The sequence below is a fragment of the Rhinopithecus roxellana genome, chromosome 10, assembly GCF_007565055.1.
Source record: "Rhinopithecus roxellana isolate Shanxi Qingling chromosome 10, ASM756505v1, whole genome shotgun sequence".
NCBI classification, from domain to species: domain Eukaryota; kingdom Metazoa; phylum Chordata; class Mammalia; order Primates; family Cercopithecidae; genus Rhinopithecus; species Rhinopithecus roxellana.
In genome coordinates, this window is record NC_044558.1 from 68578687 (window position 1) to 68603276 (window position 24590).

Sequence of the window (24590 nt, forward strand, 5' to 3'; positions counted from 1 at the left end):
TTACAAATTTATAGTTGCCTTAGTCATTTTTCAGAGCTGGTCAATTTCAAACTCTCCCAGCAGTAAAAGTTTCTCACAGGCAGAGATCACATCATCTTACTCATCTTGAATAAGCCCTTTCACAGCCCAACATGCTGCCCAGTGCCCTAAATTTTAAAAAGTTAGTAAAGAATGAAATTGAATCCCTTTTGCATATAACATGCTTTTAAAGTTTAAAAGCAGATAATGCTCTCATTAATGAAGTTGTTTGAATATTTTCAGGTCAAAACTGATTAACTTATTTCCTAAAATATTAGCAAGTGATAAGAAGGTATCATACATGTTAAGTGTGGAGTTGGCAACATTTAATGGAAGGTCTGCAAATACACATCCTTATAAACTGTTTGAAAGCATACTTTTCCTACCTCCATGACAATGATAAAAGCCAGCTTGGCTGCGATCACGTGCCAATAGTAGATGTTGTGTTTATACTCCTGGGGGTGTCCAGGTGGGTATCGGAAATCACGATACCTGAAAATGAAATGGAGACATATTGGGAGACAAATCTTTTTGACTGAATACTGTAAACAAAGGCCCCATTTAAAAAGAAGTCATGGCCGGGTGCAGTGGCTCATGCCTGTAATCCTAGCACTTTGGGAGGCCGAGGCATGTGGATCACTTGAGGCCAGAAGTGCGAGACCAGCCTGGCCAATATGGCGAAACCCCATCTCTACTAAAAATACAAAAATTAGCCAGGCGTGGTGGCACGCGCTTGTAATCCCAGCTATTCAGGTGGCTGAGGCATGAGAATTGCTTGAACATGGGAGGTGGAGGTTGCAGGGAGCTGATACGGCGTCACTGCACTCCTGTCTGGGCAACAGAGCAGGACTCTGTCTCAAAAAAAAAAAAAAAAAAAAAAAAAAAAAGAGGTCATATTTGATTCAATGCTCTTTTAAACTGGACATCACATATATTTTCTCTTAAAGCTCAATTTGGTAACAAAGCCCCAAAATAACTACAGTTATACCTCATTTAATATTTAATCAGAGAATGATGGTAATAACAGGGTCCATCTTTGTAGAAAATAACCCATCTTTATAAAAGAACTAAAGTTTTAAATTTTTTCTCCCAACATTTATCCCTGTTCTCTCAAAACAATTCCTGTTTAAGGGATCATGTTTATAAATTTATTTATATAATGGTATCATCAGGGTTCATTTAGCTACGGGACTCTCTCTCCTCATACAGAGTACTATCTGCTTGCTATAATTTTTTACCTAATTCTTGTCAGATATCAACTGTTAACTGCTGTTGGTGTATCTTCCTCAGGTAGTACATATCTAATTTTATGCCTGTAAGCTATTAAACCTGGAAGAGTTTAATTTCTGATTAGAATTGTGGAAAGTAAGCATAAGGAGATACAATACAGAATTGTAAAGAGGCTCCACTAGGTGTAACACTAACATTTATTTTGGGCTTATTTCTGGTTTCCTGGTTGCATTATTGAGAATTTGAGTTAGTGAAGTCTTTGAGGAGTTGGACTAAATAAACTTTAAAGCCTCTTGTTTTAGGTGAAACTCTATGATCCAGGAAAAAAGGTCAATGACCTACGGTTCACAAACTATCAATTGGTAATTTACCTGGTACATACTGTTCACTGTTGAACTCACCAGCCATTAAAATCGATGGAGAGAGTTTTGGAATATTTTTAGATAATACTGTTCAGCTAAGTATTTACATCTCTTCTCTCTGTATGTCCCTGTTACGTGAGGTGCTAGTTTGCCATCATTCAATATCTTCAGATTGTGCTTGAATAACACAATAGTATTAACAACTGAATTATCTTTGTTCTGGGACCTCTTGAAGTTTCTCTATTTCTATGACTTTTCTTTGGAATCAATCTCCCTGTAATCCTTTGAAACTCTCATCTTTAAATCTTATGGTTTGGTGTGAAACTTCTACCCCTGGTCTTCATTAACTTTTTAATAAATATACATACATATACATTTTCTGAGTTTCACTCAAGAGAAAGCCATGGGGAAAAAATGTCTCTAGCAGCTTGATTTAAATGACACCAAAGCACCTAGTTGATCCTGAAGTTATAAAGAAATAAAAATTAAATAATTAAAAAAATGACACCAAACAGAATTAAGTCACAAGAAAACCCCTTTTAAAGATGAAGTGCATTTTTAAACAAGTAAAGCAGAACTTGCCTGCATGTGGTATGGTTACCCAGCTCAGAGTATGGGTTTCCCTTGCTTTTGTTTTTGAAGTCTGCAACTTTGAAGATGGAAAGAGTGTTGTTGATGTACCCTTCCATGGTGTAGGAAGTGTGGTCCCCATAGGGAGGGACGGAGAAGGACCAGTAGTACACCAGGCGGGGGATCATGTCCGATGTGAAAGCAATGATCATGGCCTATTTTGAGAGAAAAACAACAAAGCGAAAGTGAAGTTATGGTTTCTTGTTTGTTTTTGGTTTTTGAGACGGAGTCTTGCTCTTGTTGCAGTAGGCTGGGGTGCAACAGCACGATCTTGGCTCACTGCAACCTCCACCTCCTGGGTTCAAGCAATTCTCCTGCCTCAGCCTTCTGAGTAGCTGGGATTACAGGCACGTGCCAATAAGCCCGGCTAATTTTTATGCTTTTGGTAGAGACAGAGTTTTGTCATGTTGGCCAGGCCGGTCTTGAACTCCTGGCCTCAGGTGATCTGCTCGCCTCAGCCTCCCAAAGTGCTGGGATTACAGGCATGAGCCACCCCGCCTGGCCGAAGTTACAGTTATCATAGGTCAGGTTAACAAATATGGCAGATTTACTATTTTCATCATGTTGATTTTTTTTTTTTAAAGATTCAGAAATCTTAATTCTTTCTTAACTGCGAAATATATGCAGATAGTGAGATAGGATCTTGCTCTGTTGCCCAGGCTGGAGTGCACTGGCATGATCACAGCTCACTGTAACCTCAAACTCCTTGGCTCAAGTGATCCTCCTGAGTAGTTAGAATTACAGGTGCACTCCACTCTGCCTGGCTAATCTTTAAACATTTTTTGTAGAGATGAGGTCTTACTATGTTGTCTAGACTAGTCTGGAACTCCTGGCCTCAAGCAATTCTCTCAGCCTCTCTGAGTGCTGGCATTATAGGCATGAGCCACTGACCTCAGCCTAGAAAACTTGCACATGTAAGAAAACTTGCACAGAGTCAATGTTATGAAAATAATTCAGCTTTATATAATTGATTTTAGCACTTGCTTTTCATAAACACAATGTAAACTGCATGTTTTCCTTGATCTAAATTTAAATAATGACCTCTAAGTTTACTTTTTTCCTGTATAGTATTTTGACTTGTTTAGACAAGTCCAACCATGACCTGATTTGTTTTAAACCCTCAGTACATGGTTATGTTCATCGCTTCATTAGAGTGCGAGCATTTATTAATTTTAGCAAAATTTGGGTAGCAGATAGAATTATACATAGTCAAATAATAATGTCTGTTTAGTTTGATCTAGTATCTAAGTCTCTAAACTTCAAAAAGATTAAGTGGATGAAGTTATGAAAATTATAAATTAAACAACAACATACAGAAAATTTAGTATGTTCCTAGATAAAAGGAGTAAATATGGGCCAATCATAAACCTGTGTGTCAGAGAGACATCTATTAGGAGGTAAAGCTATTATGAATTACATGAATTTTCTCTAAAATTCTTTAATTTGGGCTTTAAACTCTCAAGTGTGTAAAACTGGTTTGAATGAAGGAGAAAGGATTTTACTTTAAACCAAATTCTATGTGAATAAAATAGCTAAATGATTGTCATTGATGAGGCAGAAAAGCAGACATGTTTTTGGCTTAACATGATTTTCAATAGTATTCATTTGAACATATGGTTTAGACACAGTGAGACCACAAACCAAATCTCAGGCAAAGCAAGAAAAAACAATTAAGGAGCTTTTCTATTGTAAAATTTCTCTCGCTAGAACCAGCTCTGTCATTTCCTCTGATGTGAAAAATATATATATATATATATGAGTGTGTTTCTGCCTGTCAGTACTGGGGAGCCACAAGAATATTTCACCTTTTTTCCCTCAGATTTCAATAGATTAAATTTTGCTATTATCATTTAACTCAACTATATCTTTTTATAGAATCACTGGCAGATGTGCATCAGGAAGCTACAAAAAAATTCCAACAAGATAATTTTATTGTCTTCTGACGAGATACTTTTCTTCCTGAATTGAGCTGCTCTGAGAGACATGCTGCAAGAGTACAAATAAATGCAGTGTGCTTCATTTCCCATGCTGTTCTGCACACAGTTTTCCATTTATATAAAAATAAATTAAAATTGGTCTTCAATAACAGATGTTCTGGCATGATACAACAATGTCAATTCAGCTTATTTATTGAACCAGCAGCTTTAAAATGAATGATTTTATACCAAATTCCTGCTTGATGCCCATTCTCATCCTGGTGGTTATTCTCTTTTGGTAGACAGTAGGTTGTGAGATACATACTGGGTGTTTGAGGGAATAAGACACACATTTAATGCTTGCACACACTTAAACAGATGCCTATGTATGTGGATTTATAACTTCCATCTTGGAAGTATAACAAATCCTAATATGGAAAAAGGGATTGCCCATAGTTTAATCAATGTCACAAATCTCATAAGCAGTTTTCCTAGGTTAAGTGATAAGAAAAAGGCATTATTGGATAAGAACCAATAGCACCAATTAGCCGGCGTGAGTGTCTGTACACATACACACACTGAGTCGCCTTGGAAACAGCCAATCCTCCATCTGTGCTCATGGAGTGGAGCCATGGCACGGATGCTGGGAAAAGGTACCTAATACAATCAATCTAGAATGCTTGAGGAATAGGGAGAGTTTGAGTCAACTGAATTTTCTGGTTCATTGAAGGTCAAATAAAAACCCTTTTAGTTTCAAACTTTGTTGCTGAAAATTTTCTTAAAGCACACAAGTCCACATTCTTGCCCAGCTCAGTGTACTAGAGCATATTGAACATGACAGATTCATTGTTTTATGACTGAGGAACTTGAAAGGCGTCATGGCCATTTTTCTAAACATCAGTCTTCATTTTGCGCACCGTAGATGTTGAAGGTGTGGGGTACCTGGGTGAAAGGAAACTGACATACCCTAGTAGTTGGTTTTTGTGTGCGATTTGCAACTTTCTCCAGATAGTACAGATAGCATGCAATTCAGATATATTTAAGGTTCTGGGGTAGGGATGACAGCTAGGTTATACAGGTTTATTGTATAAAACTGTAACTATAGTCCAGACAGTGACTACTTTTGGAATTCTTTTGCCTCCAATTGGGGTACCTGTCAAAGTCCTCAGAGTCACTGTTAATAACAATGACGAGTAATGAAGATGATTAAATAACAGCAGCTAACATTCAATAGAAATGAGGCTTCATGCCTAATATTGAATTCCCTAATATTGTGGTTGGTATGTACTATTCTTATGATATGCAGTAGGGAAGTAATAATTTTGCAAATAATAAAATGGGGCTCTGGAGTGGTAAGGCCTGGCTCAAGATCATGCAGCTACAGTACTGGGAACTGGAGCTCGGGTCTACCTGACTCTAGAGCCCACAATGCTCAGTAACTTCCCTCACCCAGAGCCTAACCTACAGGCACTGCCAACGTCTCCTACAGGCACTGCCAACTTCTGTTGTTTTGGCTGGGGACTCAGGGAAGATGTGGCTTAAGAAAACAAAACTGGGGAATCACTTTGTTAGGGAGGTTCACCTGGAAGTGAGACTGTCAGTGAAATATGGAAGGAAATGGCCCTAGTTTTGGGACACTTCTTGGGAAGGTGTTCCTCTAATGGGATGGCATGAAAATTGCATTGCCTGAGAACTCCCTTCTGGCTGTACATAAAAATGACACGTTCAGATGGCCCATAATCAATGAATACAGGCTGTAAACAACTGAGTTCTGTCCCCTCACAGCTGTGATATATACAGGGCATGAGGCTGCTTCAGCCAATGATCAGAGCATGGCGAGCAAAGACCTAAGGGTGGGGTGGGAAAGGTGATGAAACCCACCCACCTCCCTCCTTTAAGAATTGCTGCTCTGGAGTCAAGGAAGGTAATCAGGAGTGCACAAAGTGTTTATACTTCACCATCAGAGTTAGTATTTTAGGTTGATGCTTTGGAATATGTAGTAAAACAAGGTAGAATGATCTTATTTTAGGGCCCTCAAAGTCTAAATGAACAGATTTCTATCCACATTATAAAAAAGCATTTTCTGATAACTCTTTTTATAGTTATGTGAGGATTAAAAGTGTTAGTACTTATCATTACCTTATTTCATATTGAATAAAAAGTTTAGCAAGTGAGCAATAACAGTACCTGTGTAGGCGGTCTTGACAGTTAAAAATAATTATACACAAAATGAAAATACATTTAACAAGTGGTTATATATAGCAACTATGTCGTTTATGTGGATGACAGACTTAGCATCTTCCTCCCATTTTAAAAAACTACTAACATTTGATTCCTTAGGTAGCAAATCTAATGCATCTTCAAGGTCTTTACCCTGTAAAGCTTAGGTCTACTCACATTGGTCACCACAGCCAGAATTGCTATTCCTTGCATGATGGGCTGCCATGCTCCAATGTCCTGGGCTTTCTCTGGTACCAGGCGTCTAAACTGGGTGGTCAGTTTCCATGCGTCCACTCTTATTTCCAATATATTGTTCACGAGAGCCAACAGAGGGGCCAGTGGAAAAGAGGCCACAAATAAGGTGACGAACCCAAACTGAATAACTGTCAATGGAATGGACACACATCATGGAGTGGTGGTGGATGGAAGGACAACATATTTTTCTTTACTCTTGAAAGAGAAAGGCAAACGAACTAAATCCCAGAGAGAAAACACATCTGTGGTAAATAATAATTTAGTGTTCAACAGTGAAAGAATTCAAACAAAACACAAATATAAAATCTCTAGAAAGAAGACTAATTATACCCTATTTCTTTCACATGTATACACTTAATAGGACCAATCTATTTAGACATCTTTAGTCAACCAGAATTATTTGCTGGTAATAAATTTGAGACATCATAAGCATATTATTCATTCTCAGTGTTGAAATAGAATGTTGGAAGATGATTTGTGGTTTAGGATTTTTTTTAAGAAAAAAGAAATATTGTGGCATTATCTAACAAGTTAAAGAGAAAAAGAAATGGACCCATGGGAAGGCTATGCTTAGAGAATGTTGGAAGAAATATGCTGAGAACAAGCAAATGAGTGAGCTCCCCGAGTCTGCAAATGCAAGTGCAGCGCATTCAGAGAATTTGATAGTATTAGAAATCACAGAAATAAATGGGATAAAAGTGTCGTAAGTTATAAAATCCTTCCTTAAGATTCTTGATCTTGATGTTAGTTGTGGTCCTTGTGGTCATAATAAGTCAAAATTTGAGTGGTGACTTAGAAGTTCTTTTCTCCTTGTTTGTAATTGACACGGCCTTATTATAAATGCGGCAGCAGAGATTTTTGGGGTGATACCATGGAGCGGAAGAAGAAAATATCCAAAAAAGGAAACTCAGTTTTAGACCCTGCCCTCCTAACTGGCAGACCTTCAGAGGAAACATATACAGATACGTAACTAAGACTGTGGAGGGGAGGAAAACGTAGAGCCCCATTAGGCCTCGTGCTCAGACAGGGGGCAGGGACGACTCTGGTCAGGAAGGGAGAGGCTGTGGAGGGTGTGGCGAGGCAAGCAGAACTGGCATTTACTTCTGGTCTGAGAGGCAAAGGGCATGTTGCAGAAGAGCAGACAGGGCTAGAAGGATCCAGTACGTCCCACAGGCCAGGCAGGAGCACTCATGCAGAGAAGTGAGCCAGGCAAGGACCAGAGTTGGTGATGCTACAGAGTCATGAGCAGCACCAATAAGCAGTGATATCAATGTCCCTGTCTATGACTCACCCAATCCTAAATAACTCATCAGCCCCCAGGGCATGCAAGTAATAGCCATGTGTGGAGTCAGCCAGTCAACTGTGGTAAACTAGCAAGTGTGTGTCCTACGGAAAGGGACAGCTCATAGTTGCCATGTTGGAATGAGGGCTCCATGTTGCCAGATCTCCTGATTGTTCAAGAGAAGCCAGAGATTAGGATTATGTTATCAGTAAACCTAGTCAAAAATCCAAAAGAGAAAAGATACCACTTACAATGACAACAAAAGCACAGACTATTTAGAAATAAATTAATGAGAAATATAAGACTACTATGATAACTGACTTAAGAAAAAACAAATAATGATGAATGAATGGTAGGATGTGCCATACTCTTGATTGGGCAAACTTGAATGCAGGGACATATCAAAATTTTTTCCACAAAATAATTTAGAATTCTAACGTAAATTCTGTTAATAATCCCAAATGGATTTAACAAAAAAAGCTGACAGGTCAGCCAGGTGTGGCAGCTAATCCCTGTAATCCTAGCACTTTAGGAGGCTGAGGAGGGAGGATTATTTGAGCCCAGAAGTTTGAGACCAGCCTAGGCAACATAGCAAGACCCTGTCTCTACAAAAAATACAAAAATTAGCTGGGCATGGTGGTACAAGCCTGTAGTCTCAGCTACCCAGGAGGCTGAGGTGGGAGGATTGCTTTAGTTGAGGAGGCGGAGGTTGCAGTGAGCCCAGATTGTGCCACTGCACTCCAGCCTGGGCAACAGGGCAAGACTCTGTCTTTCAAAGAAAGATAAGAAAAAAAGCTGAAAAGTGATACTGAAGTTCTTCAAGAAATAGAAACAGGTAAAATAATGAACAGGGATGTTTGCATAGACAGGAACATTCTGAAAAAATAAAATGGGATAGCTCTGGGATATATTAAAGTATATTATAATGCTATGGTAATTGAAACAGTTTAGAACTAGTACATGAGTAGATAGTATGAATTAAATAGGGTGAATTTTAAGAGGAGATGCAAATATTCATGGGTTTTAATATATTATAAAGTGATGTTTTGAAGCAGTGGATGCAAGTATTGGCACAGCTAGCTAAGTCATGGGAAAAACTGGTATGGGGCCATCACTTTTGACACCAAAATAAATTCCACATGGATTAAAAACAAAACACCAGAAAAAGTCCATGTAATTTGTTCTGATATTCAAGTGAGAAAAATTTTATAAGCAACTTTTGAAACCAAGAATAACAACAACAAAAAGTCAATGCAAAACACCCACTATGAAAACAAAAACAACCCTGCCTGTGACTTTTTCATAATCCTATACTGCTCTCTAATGCTTTCTCTGCTTGCTTCTACATGTTACAGTTGAGTTTTCTGAAGGAAGTATCCATCTTCACAACAAGTGGCAGAGTAACTAGTCCCTGAAGCCCCGCACCCTGCTGAGGCCCTCACCACTGCACTGGACCTACTCTTGCTAACTTTGCCGGTGGCTGCATGTTCATAAGCTGATGCTCCTTTTTGGTCCTGATTTTTGTGATTTCTTGTGACATGGTCATAAGAAATTTATGGCCAAGATTTATGTGACATGGCCAAACAGTCCCCCTGCTGTGGAATATTTATTTCCCCTTGATTTCCTTTTTACTTAATTTTAAAAAGTCAAAATATATATTGAAAAGCAAAAAAACTAAAAAAACCCTACCTAGCTATAGCACTGCTTCCACTTCCTGCCCCAGGTCTAGCAATTAGGAGTGTGTGGGTGCTGGCTCTTCCTTTCTTCCCCCTCTGGATTTTCCATTATGCCCCTTTTCCTTCATGACCAAATTCCTCTGAAGCAACATTATCTCCCAAGCCTTCTCTGGGTTGACACAACCCTGCTGGAGTTCTTCCCACTGGTCTGCTCTTCTTTTCCTTTGTGGGTCTCCCTCCCTCTTCACTCTTCAAATGTCCCTCTCCCCCAGGGCCTCTTCATCAATTCTCTGTCCATCTCTCTTTATATTCCTGCTAGGCATGCCTGATTCACCCTCATGGCCTCACCCATGGCTCATCTGAGCTCCTGACTGTGGTGTCCAACTTTCTAATAGACATTGCCTTTCAGATGTTTTCATGCTAAAAATATCCAACACTGAGCCATTTCCTAGAGAACAGCTCCTCTCCTTATGTTCTGCCCTGCATATATGGTCTCCTGGAAGTTATCTTTATTTAATTCCTTATCTGCTATGCAATTCAGCTCTTTAACACTTACCTAACTCCATCTCCCTCTCTCTACTCCTATGCCCACTATTTAGGCACCTATCACTTGTTGTCCGGGTTACCTGCTGTAGCCTCCTAAATCATCTCCCTCCCACCACAAGTCTCATCCAAAATATCTTCCATTCTGCTGCCTGATTGATCGTATTCCACATAAATGTTATGCAGTTCTCTTGTTTACAAATATTCCAGTGGATCCCAATTTCTTTTTTTTTTTTTTTTTTTGAGACGGAGTCTCGCTCTGCCGCCCAGGCTGGAGTGCAGTGGCCGGATCTCAGCTCACTGCAAGCTCCGCCTCCTGGGTTTACGCCATTCTCCTGCCTCAGCCTCCCGAGTAGCTGGGACTACAGGCGCCCGCCACGTCGCCCAGCTAGCTTTTTTTGTATTTTTTAGTAGAGACAGGGTTTCACCGTGTTAGCCAGGATGGTCTCGATCTCCTGACCTCGTGATCCGCCCGTCTCGGCCTCCCAAAGTGCTGGGATTACAGGCTTGAGCCACCGCGCCCGGCCCCCAATTTCTTTAAGAATAAAGTTCAAGTCCCCTGGTTAAGCACACCAGACCCATCATGATATGGCCCCTGCCTACCTGATATTTCCACCTGTGAATCCTTGTTCACTTGCCGTTCTTTGACCAAGCTGTTGTACTTTTAAGTATGTCCACCTCTCCACACAAAATGTCCATTCTCTTCACTATACTTCAGATAACTAACTTCCATTCACCCTTCAAAATCCAGTTCAAATATCACCTGCTCAAGGAAGTCTGATTAGCATTCTTCCTAACCATGCGCCAAGTGCTGAGCTCCATGAGGGGAGGGACCAAGTGCCCTGGTATGCCCAGCGGCTGAGAGTGTTTGGCACAGCAGGTGCTCAATGTTTAATGAATGAATGAGTGAATGAATGAATGAACAAATGAAGAGCTGGAGGCCTGCAAATCCTCCCAATTACCTAGTTGCCCTTTTGGAAAGCTCATCCTGTAAAGGTTAGGAGACTTCATGGCAGATGATGGGCTCGAACCGAGCAGAGATGAGAGCATGAAGGGAAGAAGGCCTGAGTCCTGGAGAGTGCAGCGGAGGCATCGGTGGGGTCAGCACAGGAGGGAGAAAAAGAAAGGGGCACAAGGAGCTGCTGAAGAATAGCTGATATTCATTACAGTACAATTACATGGAGAAAATCATATATGAAGGTCATTGTTTTAGCAGATTTTAAAACATTAACTTGGAGACAGATGAAAGTGAGATCAAGGCACCATAGCAAGGGTGGAAGAGACAGTGCCAGAGACAAACAGGGCCCACTCATCACTTCACTGCACTCCGTTTATGGCACCTGCCTACCAGGAAGGCCTTATCAAGTTCTCAGGACACCTGTGTCTGCAGTACATTACTGAGTACAAAACAGTATTTATGGCTTCCAGGTTTGAATACAGACAACTACGTTTATGTTGTGTGTACTCGGAGTCAGGAACACTCTTAGAGAAGCAATTTGGGTTAACAGCTCAGAGTTACTCCAATAATCTCGAAGGATGGTGGGAAATTCACTAAATAAAAAACGTTTCACTCAAACAGGTCATACAGAACTTGGTGAGAAGTGAGTGAGGAATGTTAATGTGAAATCAACTAAAAGTTAGATATGTGTGTCGGAGCTCCAAGTTCAAGTTGCTTAAATGTTTATAAGTACAAGGTTCCAGGCACTGGTGCTCTAGTAGAGAACGTGGCAGCTGCCTCCATTAGGCTCAGTGCAATGGGGACAGAGGCAGGCATAGAGCGCATACCGCCACAGCAGGTAGCAGGTGCTGCTAACGCCTAGAAGAAAAGAGCAGCAAAGCTGCCTGAAAAGTTCAGGGGCCCGGCTGAGGCTCAGCAGGACTTGTCAGGTAGGAAAGAAGGAAAGAGAGTTGAGGCTGGGTGCAAGGCCAAGCAAGGGTGGAGGCTCCAGGCTGGCTTTCTGGAGGATGTTTCCCTTAAGCAGTAAGAGCCACAATTTAAAAGGTAGATGGTGGTGTCATTAAGGAATATGGGGAAATGGGAAGGAGGGGACTGTGTAGTGGTGAGACCAATACCAAAGGCTCTCAATGGTTATTTTTAGAGAAATGAAAACAATTCAAAAGGCACTTGGAAATTCTCTCACAGACTAGAAGGACAAAACACAGATTTCACTCTCCTGTTGCCCACACAGTAACAGACTGCCTACTCCCAGAAATTCAGAAATCAAGTTTTCTAAGTCATTAGGTACTATTTAGATAACAGGAAAACAACTAATAAACTTAAAAATCTGTCTATAATAGCTGTTATTCTATACTTTCTTGTAGGGCAGGATGAGGCAGAATTATTTAGTTGATAACTATTTTAAAGAGCCTATGAAACTTTAAAAGTCCTATCAACTTCTCCCCAAAGCACATGACCATATAACTTTCTCTTCTGATGTCATTTATTTGACTATCAACTAAAGAAAAAAAAGTTTTTAAAAATAACAAATGACATTCTACCCCAGGATTCTTTTTAATGCTGTTAATAGTTCCAATAAGAAATATTTACAATTACGACTCATTTTTGAATAACAGGTCTTACAGTCCTTCTGAAAATAAGCAGAATAGTAACTAAGGACAGCTTCTACATATGTACTGCAGCTACACCCTTAATAAAACCTGGTCACAAAACATAACAAAGCAAAAATGAAATTCAAATCAGGCTCTGGGCTGCTGCAAAGTACTGCTGACTAAAGAAGCCACAAGATGAACCTTTTTACTCACTGAAGGAAGCAGATGTGTTTCTATGTATAATGTGTATTTTTAAAAGCAATTATTTTATATATAGAATGTGATTTAATAAAAACCACCTTCTAACTGCAGACTTGTAAACAGGAACCACAAAGGGGTGTCTTTGCCAATATGCAAAGCCCTATGCATAAATGCAAAGCCTGTCAACAAAAATGATGCGTTTCTTTTTCTATTCTCCTAAGCTTAAAAAAATTGTAATTCAGTGTAATGGTTAGCCTAAAGGGTACAGATACAAAACATGTAAATTGTTAGCCATCTATTAGACATAAGCGTGTCATGCATAATACAAAAGGTGATGTTTCCTATGGAAATCTATTGTGAGATGCTTCCGTTTAAAGGCAACCGAGAGGATCAAAATCAAGTTCCACTGAAAAGAATTAAGAGCCCAAGCAAATAATATAAAAATGGACCAAGGCATTTAGGAAAGAGAGGACCTGTACTAAATCTTAATTCCAGACCAGCACAATGCTTTCAAACTCAGGCCAGTTATGAGCCATGAAGTCACTCAAGGAACCAGGCAGAAACCACTGGCCAGAAGAAATAGATAGGCTGTCAAAGGCAGGCATGAGATGTGAAAGTGGGCATCCTGGGACCATTCCCGCCATGAAGCTGCATGCTCCTGCAGGCTTGCTTAAATGACTCAGTTCAGAAGTGTACTGGCCAACAGCTGTGCCTGCATGGACTGAATCACACCTAATTATAGCTGCTGAGTTCATTCTCAGACAACATGATTAGAATGCTTTAAGAATTCATGGTAAAGGGCTGGGCGCGGTGGCTCAAGCCTGTAATCCCAGCACTTTGGGAGGCCGAGACGGGCGGATCACGAGGTCAGGAGATCGAGACCATCCTGGCTAACATGGTGAAACCCCGTCTCTACTAAAAAAATACAAAAAACTAGCCGGGCGAGGTGGCAGGCGCCTGTAGTCCCAGCCACTCGGGAGGCTGAGGCAGGAGAATGGTGTAAACCCAGGAGGCGGAGCTTGCAGTGAGCTGAGGTCCGGCCACTGCACTCCAGCCTGGGCGACAGAGCGAGACTCCGTCTCAAAAAAAAAAAAAAAAAAAAAAAAAAAAGAATTCATGGTAAAGATGGCTGGGCCCAGTGGCTCATGTGTGTAATCCTAGCACTTTGGGAGGCTGAGGTGGGTGGATCATTTGAGCCCAGGAGTTTGAGACCAGCCTGGCCAACATGGTGAAACCCTGTCAGTACTAAAAGTCCAAAAATTAGCTGGGTGTGGTGGCCTGTAATCCTGGTTACTTGGGAGGCTGAGGCAGGAGAATTGCTTGAACCTGGGAGGCGGAGGTTGCAGTGAGCCCCGATTGTACCACTGCACTCCAGCCTGGGCTATAGAGCGAGACTCTGTCTCAAAAAAAAAAAAAAACAAAAAAAAGAATTAATGGTAATAATGTACCTCAATGAATACTGCATTCCATTGCCCGCTAATAAATTTCTAGCTTTGTACAACATAAATATTGACAAAGACACACATGACCACCTTATCTGAAAGCCGGATTGTATAATTTTATCTAGTGGAGAAAAACATCCTCTTCAATATGCTAAATGTTAATATGGCTTAATAACAGATGCTTTTGGGATCCACAACATACTCCCAACATATTTTATATCACTAAAAACTTCACTAAGAACTTACTCATTTCAAGATATTCATAAAATAATCCCAGTTTGCCCATAGGCTGCAGATGGTAGTCCTGTTCCCATCGTGGGGTTATCTTTTCTGATCCAGAAACTCTGTGAAATCGCCCAATTAGATTCATGATCCAGCTGCCAAAAAAAAAAAAAAAAAAAATTTATAAATTAGAACGAATATTATCAGGCCAAGGTCATAAAAATATTTTGCTGCTATCTTAAAGCTGCACCAGTAATCTTCTCAATAAACTATTTTTTGTTTGCATGCTAAATTTGTTTCTATTTCTGTCTCCTTATTCCAAAATATTTTGAAAAATAGGACTACATACCTGGGTTTATCAAAGCTGCAGCTGCTACTATTTTTTTCTCCTACCTTTTTCCTATGGGCAGCTTAACTTTTAAAAGGCAGGTTCCTACATTTGATTAACTTCAGTTGTTTGTTTTTTCATTTCCCCCTTATCATTCAAAATGGTCTTGCCAGTATGAAAATCACCAGAGAAAACAAGATATAGTATGCGAGCTGGTGGTAAGTGCTGTGGAGAAAACTAAGTAGGGCAGGGAATGCTTGCATTTGTGTCTAGGGAGGTGGCCGGTGAAGGCCTCCTTCAGAATGATATGTGATTAAGGATGTGAAGGAGACAAAGGAGTGGGAAACCTGGGGGAAGAAGTCCCAGGCAGAAGGAACGGTGATGACAGAGACCCTGAGGCAGGAGCAGGCCTCCATGATTCACAGACAGCACACAGGGTAGGGATAAGAGACCACTGTCAGGATCTGGGCAGTTTTTTTCCTCCGAGGGAAGTGAGGAGCCACTGGAGGGCACCAAGTAGGAAAGTGACATAATCTGACTTTAGGTAAAATAGGTCCAATTCCTATTTTAAGCTGAATCATTTAAGGACCAGAAGAGTGAAATGCCTCCTCCAGGTCATAGTGCAGAGCTAGGAGAAAACAGCCTGGACTGTGTCCCAGCGCTCTGTCCACCCCTGGATACTGCCCGCTGAGCTGCCCACTGTCTCTTTTTTATGTCATGTTTTTTCCCTCTCTCAAAAGCCTTGTGGCTGAGATAAGTGCTTCCCCCCTTTTATGGCAATTTGTCTGGAAAAGAAATCTGAGTTGGCAGTAAAATGAGGTGTGCACCTGTGGCATAAAGAACTGTTGTCCCCTCAAGCAACTGCCGGTTTGTGGTTTACCTGTGGAGTCATCAGAAGAGGCATGATAACAACTCCAAATACAGATCTAACATCTGGATACACTGGGTGATTAAACATGTGGGTGTGGCCTTCAAACTCTGATAATGAGAAGGCATCCCGTGATGGTTAAGGACAGTTACTGTAAGAAAACCAGGCAGACCCTCATCCTCTCCATCATGTGTGCACGTGTGCACACCCAGCCAGCATAAGAGACAGTACAAATGGCTCACTCTGCTGGGTTTCCCACTGCTACTGATCTCAGGGCTCACTTCTCACTGACTGCTACTGAAGCTTTACTCAGGGCAAATTATCTCTACTACAGGAGACATCTCTGAACTCACAATCTTTCCCCACTTCTTTCTCTTTGATGATGTTAAGACAGGCAGCAGGAGGCTGTGGAAAGTGGAGGGGATATGAGTTCAGACACCCCTGAATCTGAATCCAAACTCTATTTCTTAGCTGGTTAACATTGGTAAAAATAAATAAATAAATAAATAAAACGGGGTGATAAAACCTACACTGCCCAGGGCTGCTGTCAGGATTAAATGATTCAAAATAGGTAATGGATGTAGCACGTTTCCTAACACATCAAAACCTGCTGTATGGGATTTTCTGTTGAGCAATACAGGCTGCACTGGCTGAAGCCAAGTGTAAATAAGGACTATGTTACCTAGACTCTTGGCTCAGTTATCCAGGCCACCTGGATCAGTGGTTCCCACTTCAGCACATACAAGCACGGCGTGGAATGCTTATGAGTAGTGCAGCTTCCTATGCTCCCAACCAAAAGGTCTGAGATAAGCTCCAGAATCTGCAGTTTTACAGTCATTCCAAGCGGGGTGTGACTCAGGTAGCACCAAGGACCACACATGTCCATCACCCTTCATGACACCTAACTCTAACGTCACTGGGTGTGGTTTCTATTGGTTTATCCTTTGCTCTGCCTCCCACACTTCTAGCCTCAGACTTTTGCTGAATCCTTTCCATGCCCTCAAAGAAGCAGGTCTTTTTCTATCTGGGCTCTAAATCACATCAAAATTCAGATTCAGGATGAAACTCCTGTCCTGGCAACTACTTGTGTCATCTGGCACTTCCTTCTCATATCAGGTCATCTTAGAAGTCTTTCTGACTAGCTTTCATTTCTGACTTACAGACGCTGAGCCTCCTGTTTGGCTTTCCTGAGTCTAACCACTCATGTTTGCGTTTTCTATAGGTCTGTGTTTCTAGTGCAGGGACCTCAATCTTGACTTCACATGAGAATCACCCACAGAACTTTTAGAAAAATATACACACCAGAAATTTTTTCCCTGGCGAAGGCTAGAAGCAGGCGTTACAAAATAATTTCCATAGGAATTAACCATGTGTATTGTCATAACCACATCATCAGTTGTGCTTTACTAGGTCCTTATTTTGTGCAAAACATGGTGAGAAGCACTTTACATCTCACTTCCTCTTCACCTCCATTATCACATTTAATCCACATGCTGGAGATAATCATTTCTGTTTCAGACATTCTACAGTATTCCCACTTGCTAATTTTGAAATACAAGCATCCTTCACTACCTGAATCTATTTTATGTGTGAGTTTACTGTTCCTGAACTTAGAGAGCAAGTGTAGATAGTGAGGGACACCTATATTTAGGACTCTGATTGCCTATAGCTCATCTTCTCTCCAAATCCTATCTTGAGAAGGGACATTTTCTCCTAAAACACTTCTTTTTTCTTATTATACAAATAAGTATACTTATTAATATAAAAAGAGATATTTATGTTACAATATACATGTATAAATGTATATAAAGGAAAATTATAGCCATCTACTATTTAAATACCAAAAAATAATGCTATGGGCATTTTGCATCCTTAATTCTATTATCTCTGACATTTTATTATAAAAAATTCTCCAGAGTGAGCTATTTAACACAGGAATTATACTAGTCTTTTATTAAGAAGAGAATAAAATCTCCAAGAATACCTTAAATATCAAAACACTAAGTGGAGCTGGGAAGGCCAAAGGGCTCTGAGCTTGCTCTCTGAGTCTCACTGACAACTCTGTAATTTACTGATGTGATGTATCTGAAGCATATAAGGCACTCATTCATTCACTCAGCTGCTTTACACTGAGTCCCTGTCACATGCCAGGTATTGGGGAGGCCCCAAAAGGAACCTGGATCCCTGAGCCAGATATGCTCCTTTCCTTGTTCCAAGAATCCTACTCAAGGGGTATGGGCCCAAAGGCGGGAGGGGGGGGGAAGGAAGAGGGTACATGTGTGGTAAAATACATTTCTCCAGGTTTCTCTTGACTGCTTACATGATGTGAAAACAACCGCTGACTTATAAGGCTTTTCTCTATTTTTGGTATAGTTTTGGATAGAAAAGATAACTGGTATCTTTTTTTTTTTTTTTTTTTTGAGACGGAGTTTCGCTCTTGTTGCCTAGGCTGGAGTGCAATAGTACGATCTCAGCTCACCACAACCTCCACCTCCAGGTTCAAGCAATTCTCCTGCCTCAGTCTCCCGAGTAACTGGGATTATAGGCATGCACCAACATGCCTGGCTAATTTTGTATTTTTAGCAGAGACAGGGTTTCTCCATGTTGGTCAGGCTGGTCTCGCACTCCCGACCTCGGGTGATCTGCCCACCTAGGCCTCCCAAAGTGCTGGGATTACAGGTCTGAACCATCGCGCCTGGCTGATATATCTTTGATAAATTAGGATTTTGTATAACAAAGGTAAGAAAACTGGCACCTACACAAAGAGAAGCAGCACAGTCACTCTCTAATTTGGCTAACACTCAGCATTCCCAGTTTTCAAACAAGAAAACAAAGGAGGAGAAATTTGAGGCAAAGTTCATATCACTATAATTTTCAACAATGAGCTTACTTGAAGTGAAAGTATAAACCACGGATAGTATAATTGATCCTTTAAAATATTTCATGTGAACAAATTTTACTTCATATGAATTTCTCAATAGGAATTTAGGAAATAGCTGCTAAAAACCAATGTTACTGAAACACAGTGTTAACTAATTAACCTACTTTTGTCAGAAAACACTTTTTAATCTCAGAATGAAGACTTTCCTCAATTTTATACATTTGTTTTCATTTAGAAACACAGTACTATTTATTCATGACCTACTTTTACTTATCTGGAAAAATCTGAATATGAGCTCGATGAAAGTGAGGGTTGTTTTCTGTAGAGAAGGATAAAAAAAAAAAAAAAAAAAGAATTTCACAGCTAAAACCAGAATCCCTTTCTGGGTGGGGGAAGAGGAAGGAGAGAGATCTTTGTTTAGAGAAAGACCCTGAAAGTTTCCATTGAAGATGGAGAATAATACCTGTTAAGAAATCTGGAAGGATGCACTGAAACCCAGAGTGAGTTAACTGCTCAACAAAGAGAATGAACAGAAACTTGGTGACTGGGAAGAAAAATGCCAGGAGTAGGAGAAGAAAGAGAGAGAAGCTGTATGTGATGGAGGGAAGAGGGCAACACGGCAGGAGGTGAGAGCCTATAAAGAGGGTGGTAAATTTTAAAAAATTCCCAGGTATATATAGTGGGATAAAAGACTTCTTATAAAGGTGGAGGCTTTTTGTTTCCAAACAAAAGAACCTAAGAGGTGGTGGGGGAGATGAGGAGAGGAGGGGGACGGGGTAGAAGACAGGAAGTGGGAGAGGTGACTACAGAACACAGTCACAAACATGAAACTTTGCTGGCTTTGAGATGGAGAAGAGGTCACAAGGAGGTCACAAGGCAGGGAGCATAGATGGTGGCCTCCAGAAGCTAGGAAAGGCAAAGAGATTCACCTCAGAGCCCTTGGAAAGGAACACAGCCCCACCAACACCTTGATTTTAGTCCAGTGAGACTTCTGACCCCCAGGACCATAAGATACTACATGTTGTTTTTACCCCATTAATCTTGGGGTAATTTGTTATTGCAGCAATAGAAGACCAAAACAAAAAGCTCCCTGAAATTTGCAGAAATTGCAGACGGTATTGGACTTTACACTTTGATAGGGGAGGGGGCCTAAGTGAAAGTTGTAAAGGGCAATGAAATCTTAGTTAACATCTTAAGTACAACTATTCTGTTGTGCTCATTTCTAGGAAAACAGTAAGTCAAAACCTTTGTGGTTATTATTCTAGACATTATTTCTTAAAACATTATGTATCCCAGTGCCTTAGGGTCATGCAAGAACCTCTGTTCTTAAGAGTCTGGACTCATGGGATCCTGGATTTGAATCCCACAGTAGCCTCTTAATGCTAATGTGAAACTGGGTAAATCATTTAACCTCTTTAAACCACAGATCTTTATTAGCAGAAAGGAGAAAAAAAATAAGAATAGTTTGATAGATTAAATGATATATATATATATATATATATATATATAGCACTTAATATAGTGACTGGAATTCACACTGACTTTTAAATGCATAACATATAGGAAAGAGAGAAGGATGTGAGAAATTGTGGAAATACACAGGTCACAGCTCTAGCCAGTGCTGTCGCTCAAAGGGCTGCTATTAATCAGTCACCAACAATAGCCCAGTAGGTATAAACTACAGCAGAAGGGGATTTACATTAAATATAAAGAAGGTTTTAAAATACAATTATTAGATCCTGGATACATTTACACTGTTGGTTGGACTATGCTGTCTGGAGACCTTTAATGACAGTAGCTTCTGATCCATTTAGAGGTGGACATGCAGCTATGTGGCTATGGAGGCAAATGATTTGCGTGGCTGGGCTGTTCTATTCCTTGTCCTTTTACCCATGGCTATACAAATTAACACTTACGGCAATAATACTTCTTGTATGTTATTCCAGATTGCTTTTCCTCCCATGATTATTGTCAGCTGAGTTGTCAGTTCAAGAAGACAGCCACCTGGGTCACACTGGAAGGTTAAAAAGAAAATACCATTTAAATATTCAATAGATCTAACTTGAAATATCGGCATCTTATTTTTCTGATATTTGTTCTGCTTAGGCTAAAAAATAAATCTAGGAATTTACAGTAAAGAACTATTCATTTGGGTAACTGAGAGAAAACTCAGCTTAAATTGGCAAGATAATACAATTCTACATTCATACCTCTTCATTTCTGTATTTTCCCAACCAATAAACTGGGTCTCCTGGATAGCCTACAAATTTGCCCTTAAAGAATGCTATGTAGAAGCATGAAGAGTAGTAGTTGACAAACTGGAATAAGAACATCTTCATAGTGAGGCTGTTCTCATAATCAGTCTGGGTCCTTGGGAGTTCTGTAGTTAAAAGAAAGAAAAATAAGATTTTAAAATTGTACACAGCTTTGAGACTCTAATAAAAAATACTGATACATGAGTTAACACGTTAAAAAAATACAATTCACACTGTTTCCATTTAAGGTGTTTTGAATATCTTAATACAGCCACTGTGTTAATTCCAAGTTTGCACAGTGTTATGAGTTCTCCCTCACAGTAGGAATACAATAGCCCACATGTTCCCCTCCCCCACAACAAAATCAACTGCTCCTTAAAATTTACAGGTACAGTGTTATCAAATAAGAACTGCCATAGGTATAATTGACAGAAAATTAGTTTTGAACCGCCTGCTAAATGATATTATCTTGTTTTCCTGAATTGCAATAAGGTGGGTCTGTTGAAGAAAACAAGCAAACCAAGGTACAACTTGCTAGAGGCATTTGGGAAAGAAAATAGGTCATCCTCCTAGTGTGGAGTTTGAATCAGTTCGATCATTTTAGATGACCACCGAGCAGGCCATTCAGAGAACGACTCAGACGTATGCAGTATGGCAAGCACTTAACTTGGCCACTAAGCAGCTGCCTGGGATACAAGCCAGAGAGAAGAAACACATTAAAAAATCAAGGCCTGATGAGAATTATATTAATATGAACAGCATGGGGGAAGACACGTAGCAGTGTGATAGCTTGTCCTCTCAGCAACAGAGGAACATATTTGCCACTGGAACCATGACCCTATTCCACTTATTTGCAATAAAGAGACTATTTACTTTCAACAATAGAGTACATGATCTAATGTAATTGAAAATATTATTCAGCACTGATCTGTTTACACAGAGTTTGGACATTATAATGATTGTCTTTGCTTTGTCCCTTTTACTAATGGAAAGCTGTAGATAATTTATTTCCACACATGCTAGAGAAAATATGTTTACACTCTAAAATTTCTAAAAATTGTAACCTACTGGAATTGAAAAGCCTAAAAGATAACAGTCTCTATTTTTGGCAGTTTCTAAAAATATGTCAGAAGTTACCTAAGCTATAGTAGGACCTTACCGAAGTTAGTAATCATAATTGCCACTTTTTCATATATGGTGTTCAGAATCATGATAATTATAAAGCTGATGATGGAGGCTGTGATGGACGTGGCTGTCTGTGGAGTCAGGTACTTCTGGATTGGGTCTGTTCCATTAACGTTCTTGGGAAGTTTTGCAGAAAATACAATGAACACTGAGAGCCTATAGACAATTATCCCAATAACTGAAGCGATGATCAATAGGATCTGAAAGCACAATAAACACAGTAGCATGAGACTCACCAATAACTGCACTTGTACTGTTAAAAACTGACCTCACACTTTGCGTGTGTAAAGTGATGTAAATCTCAAGTAAGTGATACCAAGGGTGTAGAAAGTCTGGCATGTTAAATTTTTAAAAAAGAAAAAGGAATGATGGAAGTGAAAAGAAGGCGCATACACATATGTAAAACATTAATAAGAGGAGAAACTGGGTGCAGGGGGTGATGAGAGGGAACTGGAAACTATTTTCTGTGCAATTTTTTTGTAAACCTAAAATCACTCCAAAAAAAGTCTATTTAAAAGAGTATCTTCAGACAGCATAAAAATGGAACAACTAGTAGCATAATCTGGTAGAAGGAAAAAATGTCTGAGTGTAGAACCAAAGAAAACATCCCTTCTACAATTACTAAATTATTTAGGTTGTGAGTTAACGTTTTTTGGTCACTCATACTCCATTAAGGAGATACATTTCCTTGCAACAGAGAAGCTATCACCAATTGAAGTGTCAGCAGGTGCTAGCTTTTGTCTTAATCACTGTAGCAGGGGAGAGTCTCAGCACAGCCAGTGAAGCTGGCACAGAGGTGCCCTGAGCTAACTGCTGCTACTGGCAGCAGGTCTCTGCTGATAAAAGCTTCACACACTTTTCACTCTCAGATCTTATGACCTTAAACTGGCAGTCATTTGTACTTGCATTTCCACAAGATTCACGCCACTAGACCACTGTATTTTTGCATAATCCCCAGTAAGAGAGATTTTCACTTTCTCAGTAAGCAGAATTCCCACCACTGAACGACACACATTAAAGGTCCCATGAATTTTCTTACTTGATACACAGTACTAGACACTATTGGAGAGGCATCTTTAAACTGTTTTCCCTACATCTACTTTCTCCAGAACCATGCACTCAAGGTGTATGACTGCTCATGATGACAGAAAAGTTTCAGAGCAGGGAAACTGAGGACCAAGCAAACCATATCTTGTTGACAGTAACAGAGGCCAGTTGTCACCTGCGGAGAGCAGTAAAGGGAGTGATTACAGGATGGTCCTGGGGCTAGACTCCTCTATTTGAATACTAGCTCTACTGGGGCTTCAATATCCTCTCCTGTGTATTAGGAATACTATGGCATCTAACTTATGGAACTGTTGAGAATTCAATGAGTTACTTCAGGTAAAAACAGAATATTAAGCTCAGGTACATGAAAAGCACTATATAAGTACTAGCTATGATTATGGCAACCAAAGTTAAGTGTTTAAAAAGATGTCTTTCTTACTCTTTAAGAAATCTGCTTGTAGAGAAGGCATTACATTTCTCCTGTGATCTATTTCCTTTCACAACACTTGTGAGACGAATAAGATTTGTGTGTGTGTATATGTAAAGATTAGTTAAGGCTGAGAAAAAATTAAAAAGATGAATCAAGTCATCCACTCTTAGCACAATACATACAGGGTGTTTAAATATTATGTATTTTAAAAAATTATCTCCGTAATTTTTATTAAGTAATGATAAAGATAACATTCTTTAAGTGCTTTCTCTTCACCTTAGCACATGTGTATTTGTTTAATCTCATAACAGGCTTGTGAGTAAGGTAGTATATTATCTCTCTCTTACTGATGAGAAAATAGAGGCTCAATACATTAAGCAATTTGTCCAAGATTAGACAACTAGTAAGTAAAAGAACTGGGGTCTCCTAAGATTCCAAAGACACTCACCTCTCCATGGCACTGCCTCCCACATGGTTTATGAAATGAATTCTAATTCATCCCAGAGCTTTTACAAACTTGTTAAGTTCCCATATTTCTTTGGGGTGCTTCCCATACTTCAGTGTTTCTTCATAGGGGCAGGAAGCTTTTTATTCTTTTTCCTCAAGTTTATAACTTATTTCTGATTCTAACATTAATACTTTTCTGATCATAACTTTAGTATATATGGTCACTGTGGACAATCTGAAAGTCTCTTGTAGTGGACACTGATTGCTTTTGCTAGCCTGGGTCTGTTCCCCATCCTAGAAGAGAACCTAGATTTTGCTTCAGGGGAAATAACGCCTCTGTTTTTAGCCCTGGGGTTTAGGTGTGATTGCCCTAATGTGCTCCAGAGGTACAACCTGATTGCTTGAGACAAACAGGTAACATCCCACTGGCCTCAGCAGTTGATCCAGGGATTGACACATAACTCAGTAACAGCCACCGAGACGTGAGGAGACATCTGTTAGTGCCCATGGGAAAGAGAAGCTTCACCTATCAATAGAGAAAGCCACTAAAAAAAGACCTCTCGGCTGGGCGTGGTGGCTCATGCCTGTAATCACAGCACTTC

At 40.0% G+C, this 24590-nt stretch overlaps 1 protein-coding gene across 4 annotated transcripts in view; it reads right to left on the reverse strand.

Moving 5' to 3' along the window:
* The window catches only part of ANO6 (anoctamin 6), a 228461-nt gene that overhangs the window by 9524 nt on the left and 194347 nt on the right, over positions 1–24590 (reverse strand). For all 4 annotated transcript variants that reach the window (XM_030938982.1, XM_030938983.1, XM_010382272.2 and 1 more), the window contains 7 exons: positions 22039–22264; positions 20835–21004; positions 20541–20638; positions 14572–14702; positions 6554–6759; positions 2193–2395; positions 405–510 (listed from right to left, as the gene is read on the reverse strand). In XM_030938982.1, coding sequence (XP_030794842.1) covers positions 405–510; positions 2193–2395; positions 6554–6759; positions 14572–14702; positions 20541–20638; positions 20835–21004; positions 22039–22264 — 1140 coding nt within the window. The remainder of the gene's footprint in view (positions 1–404; positions 511–2192; positions 2396–6553; positions 6760–14571; positions 14703–20540; positions 20639–20834; positions 21005–22038; positions 22265–24590) is intronic.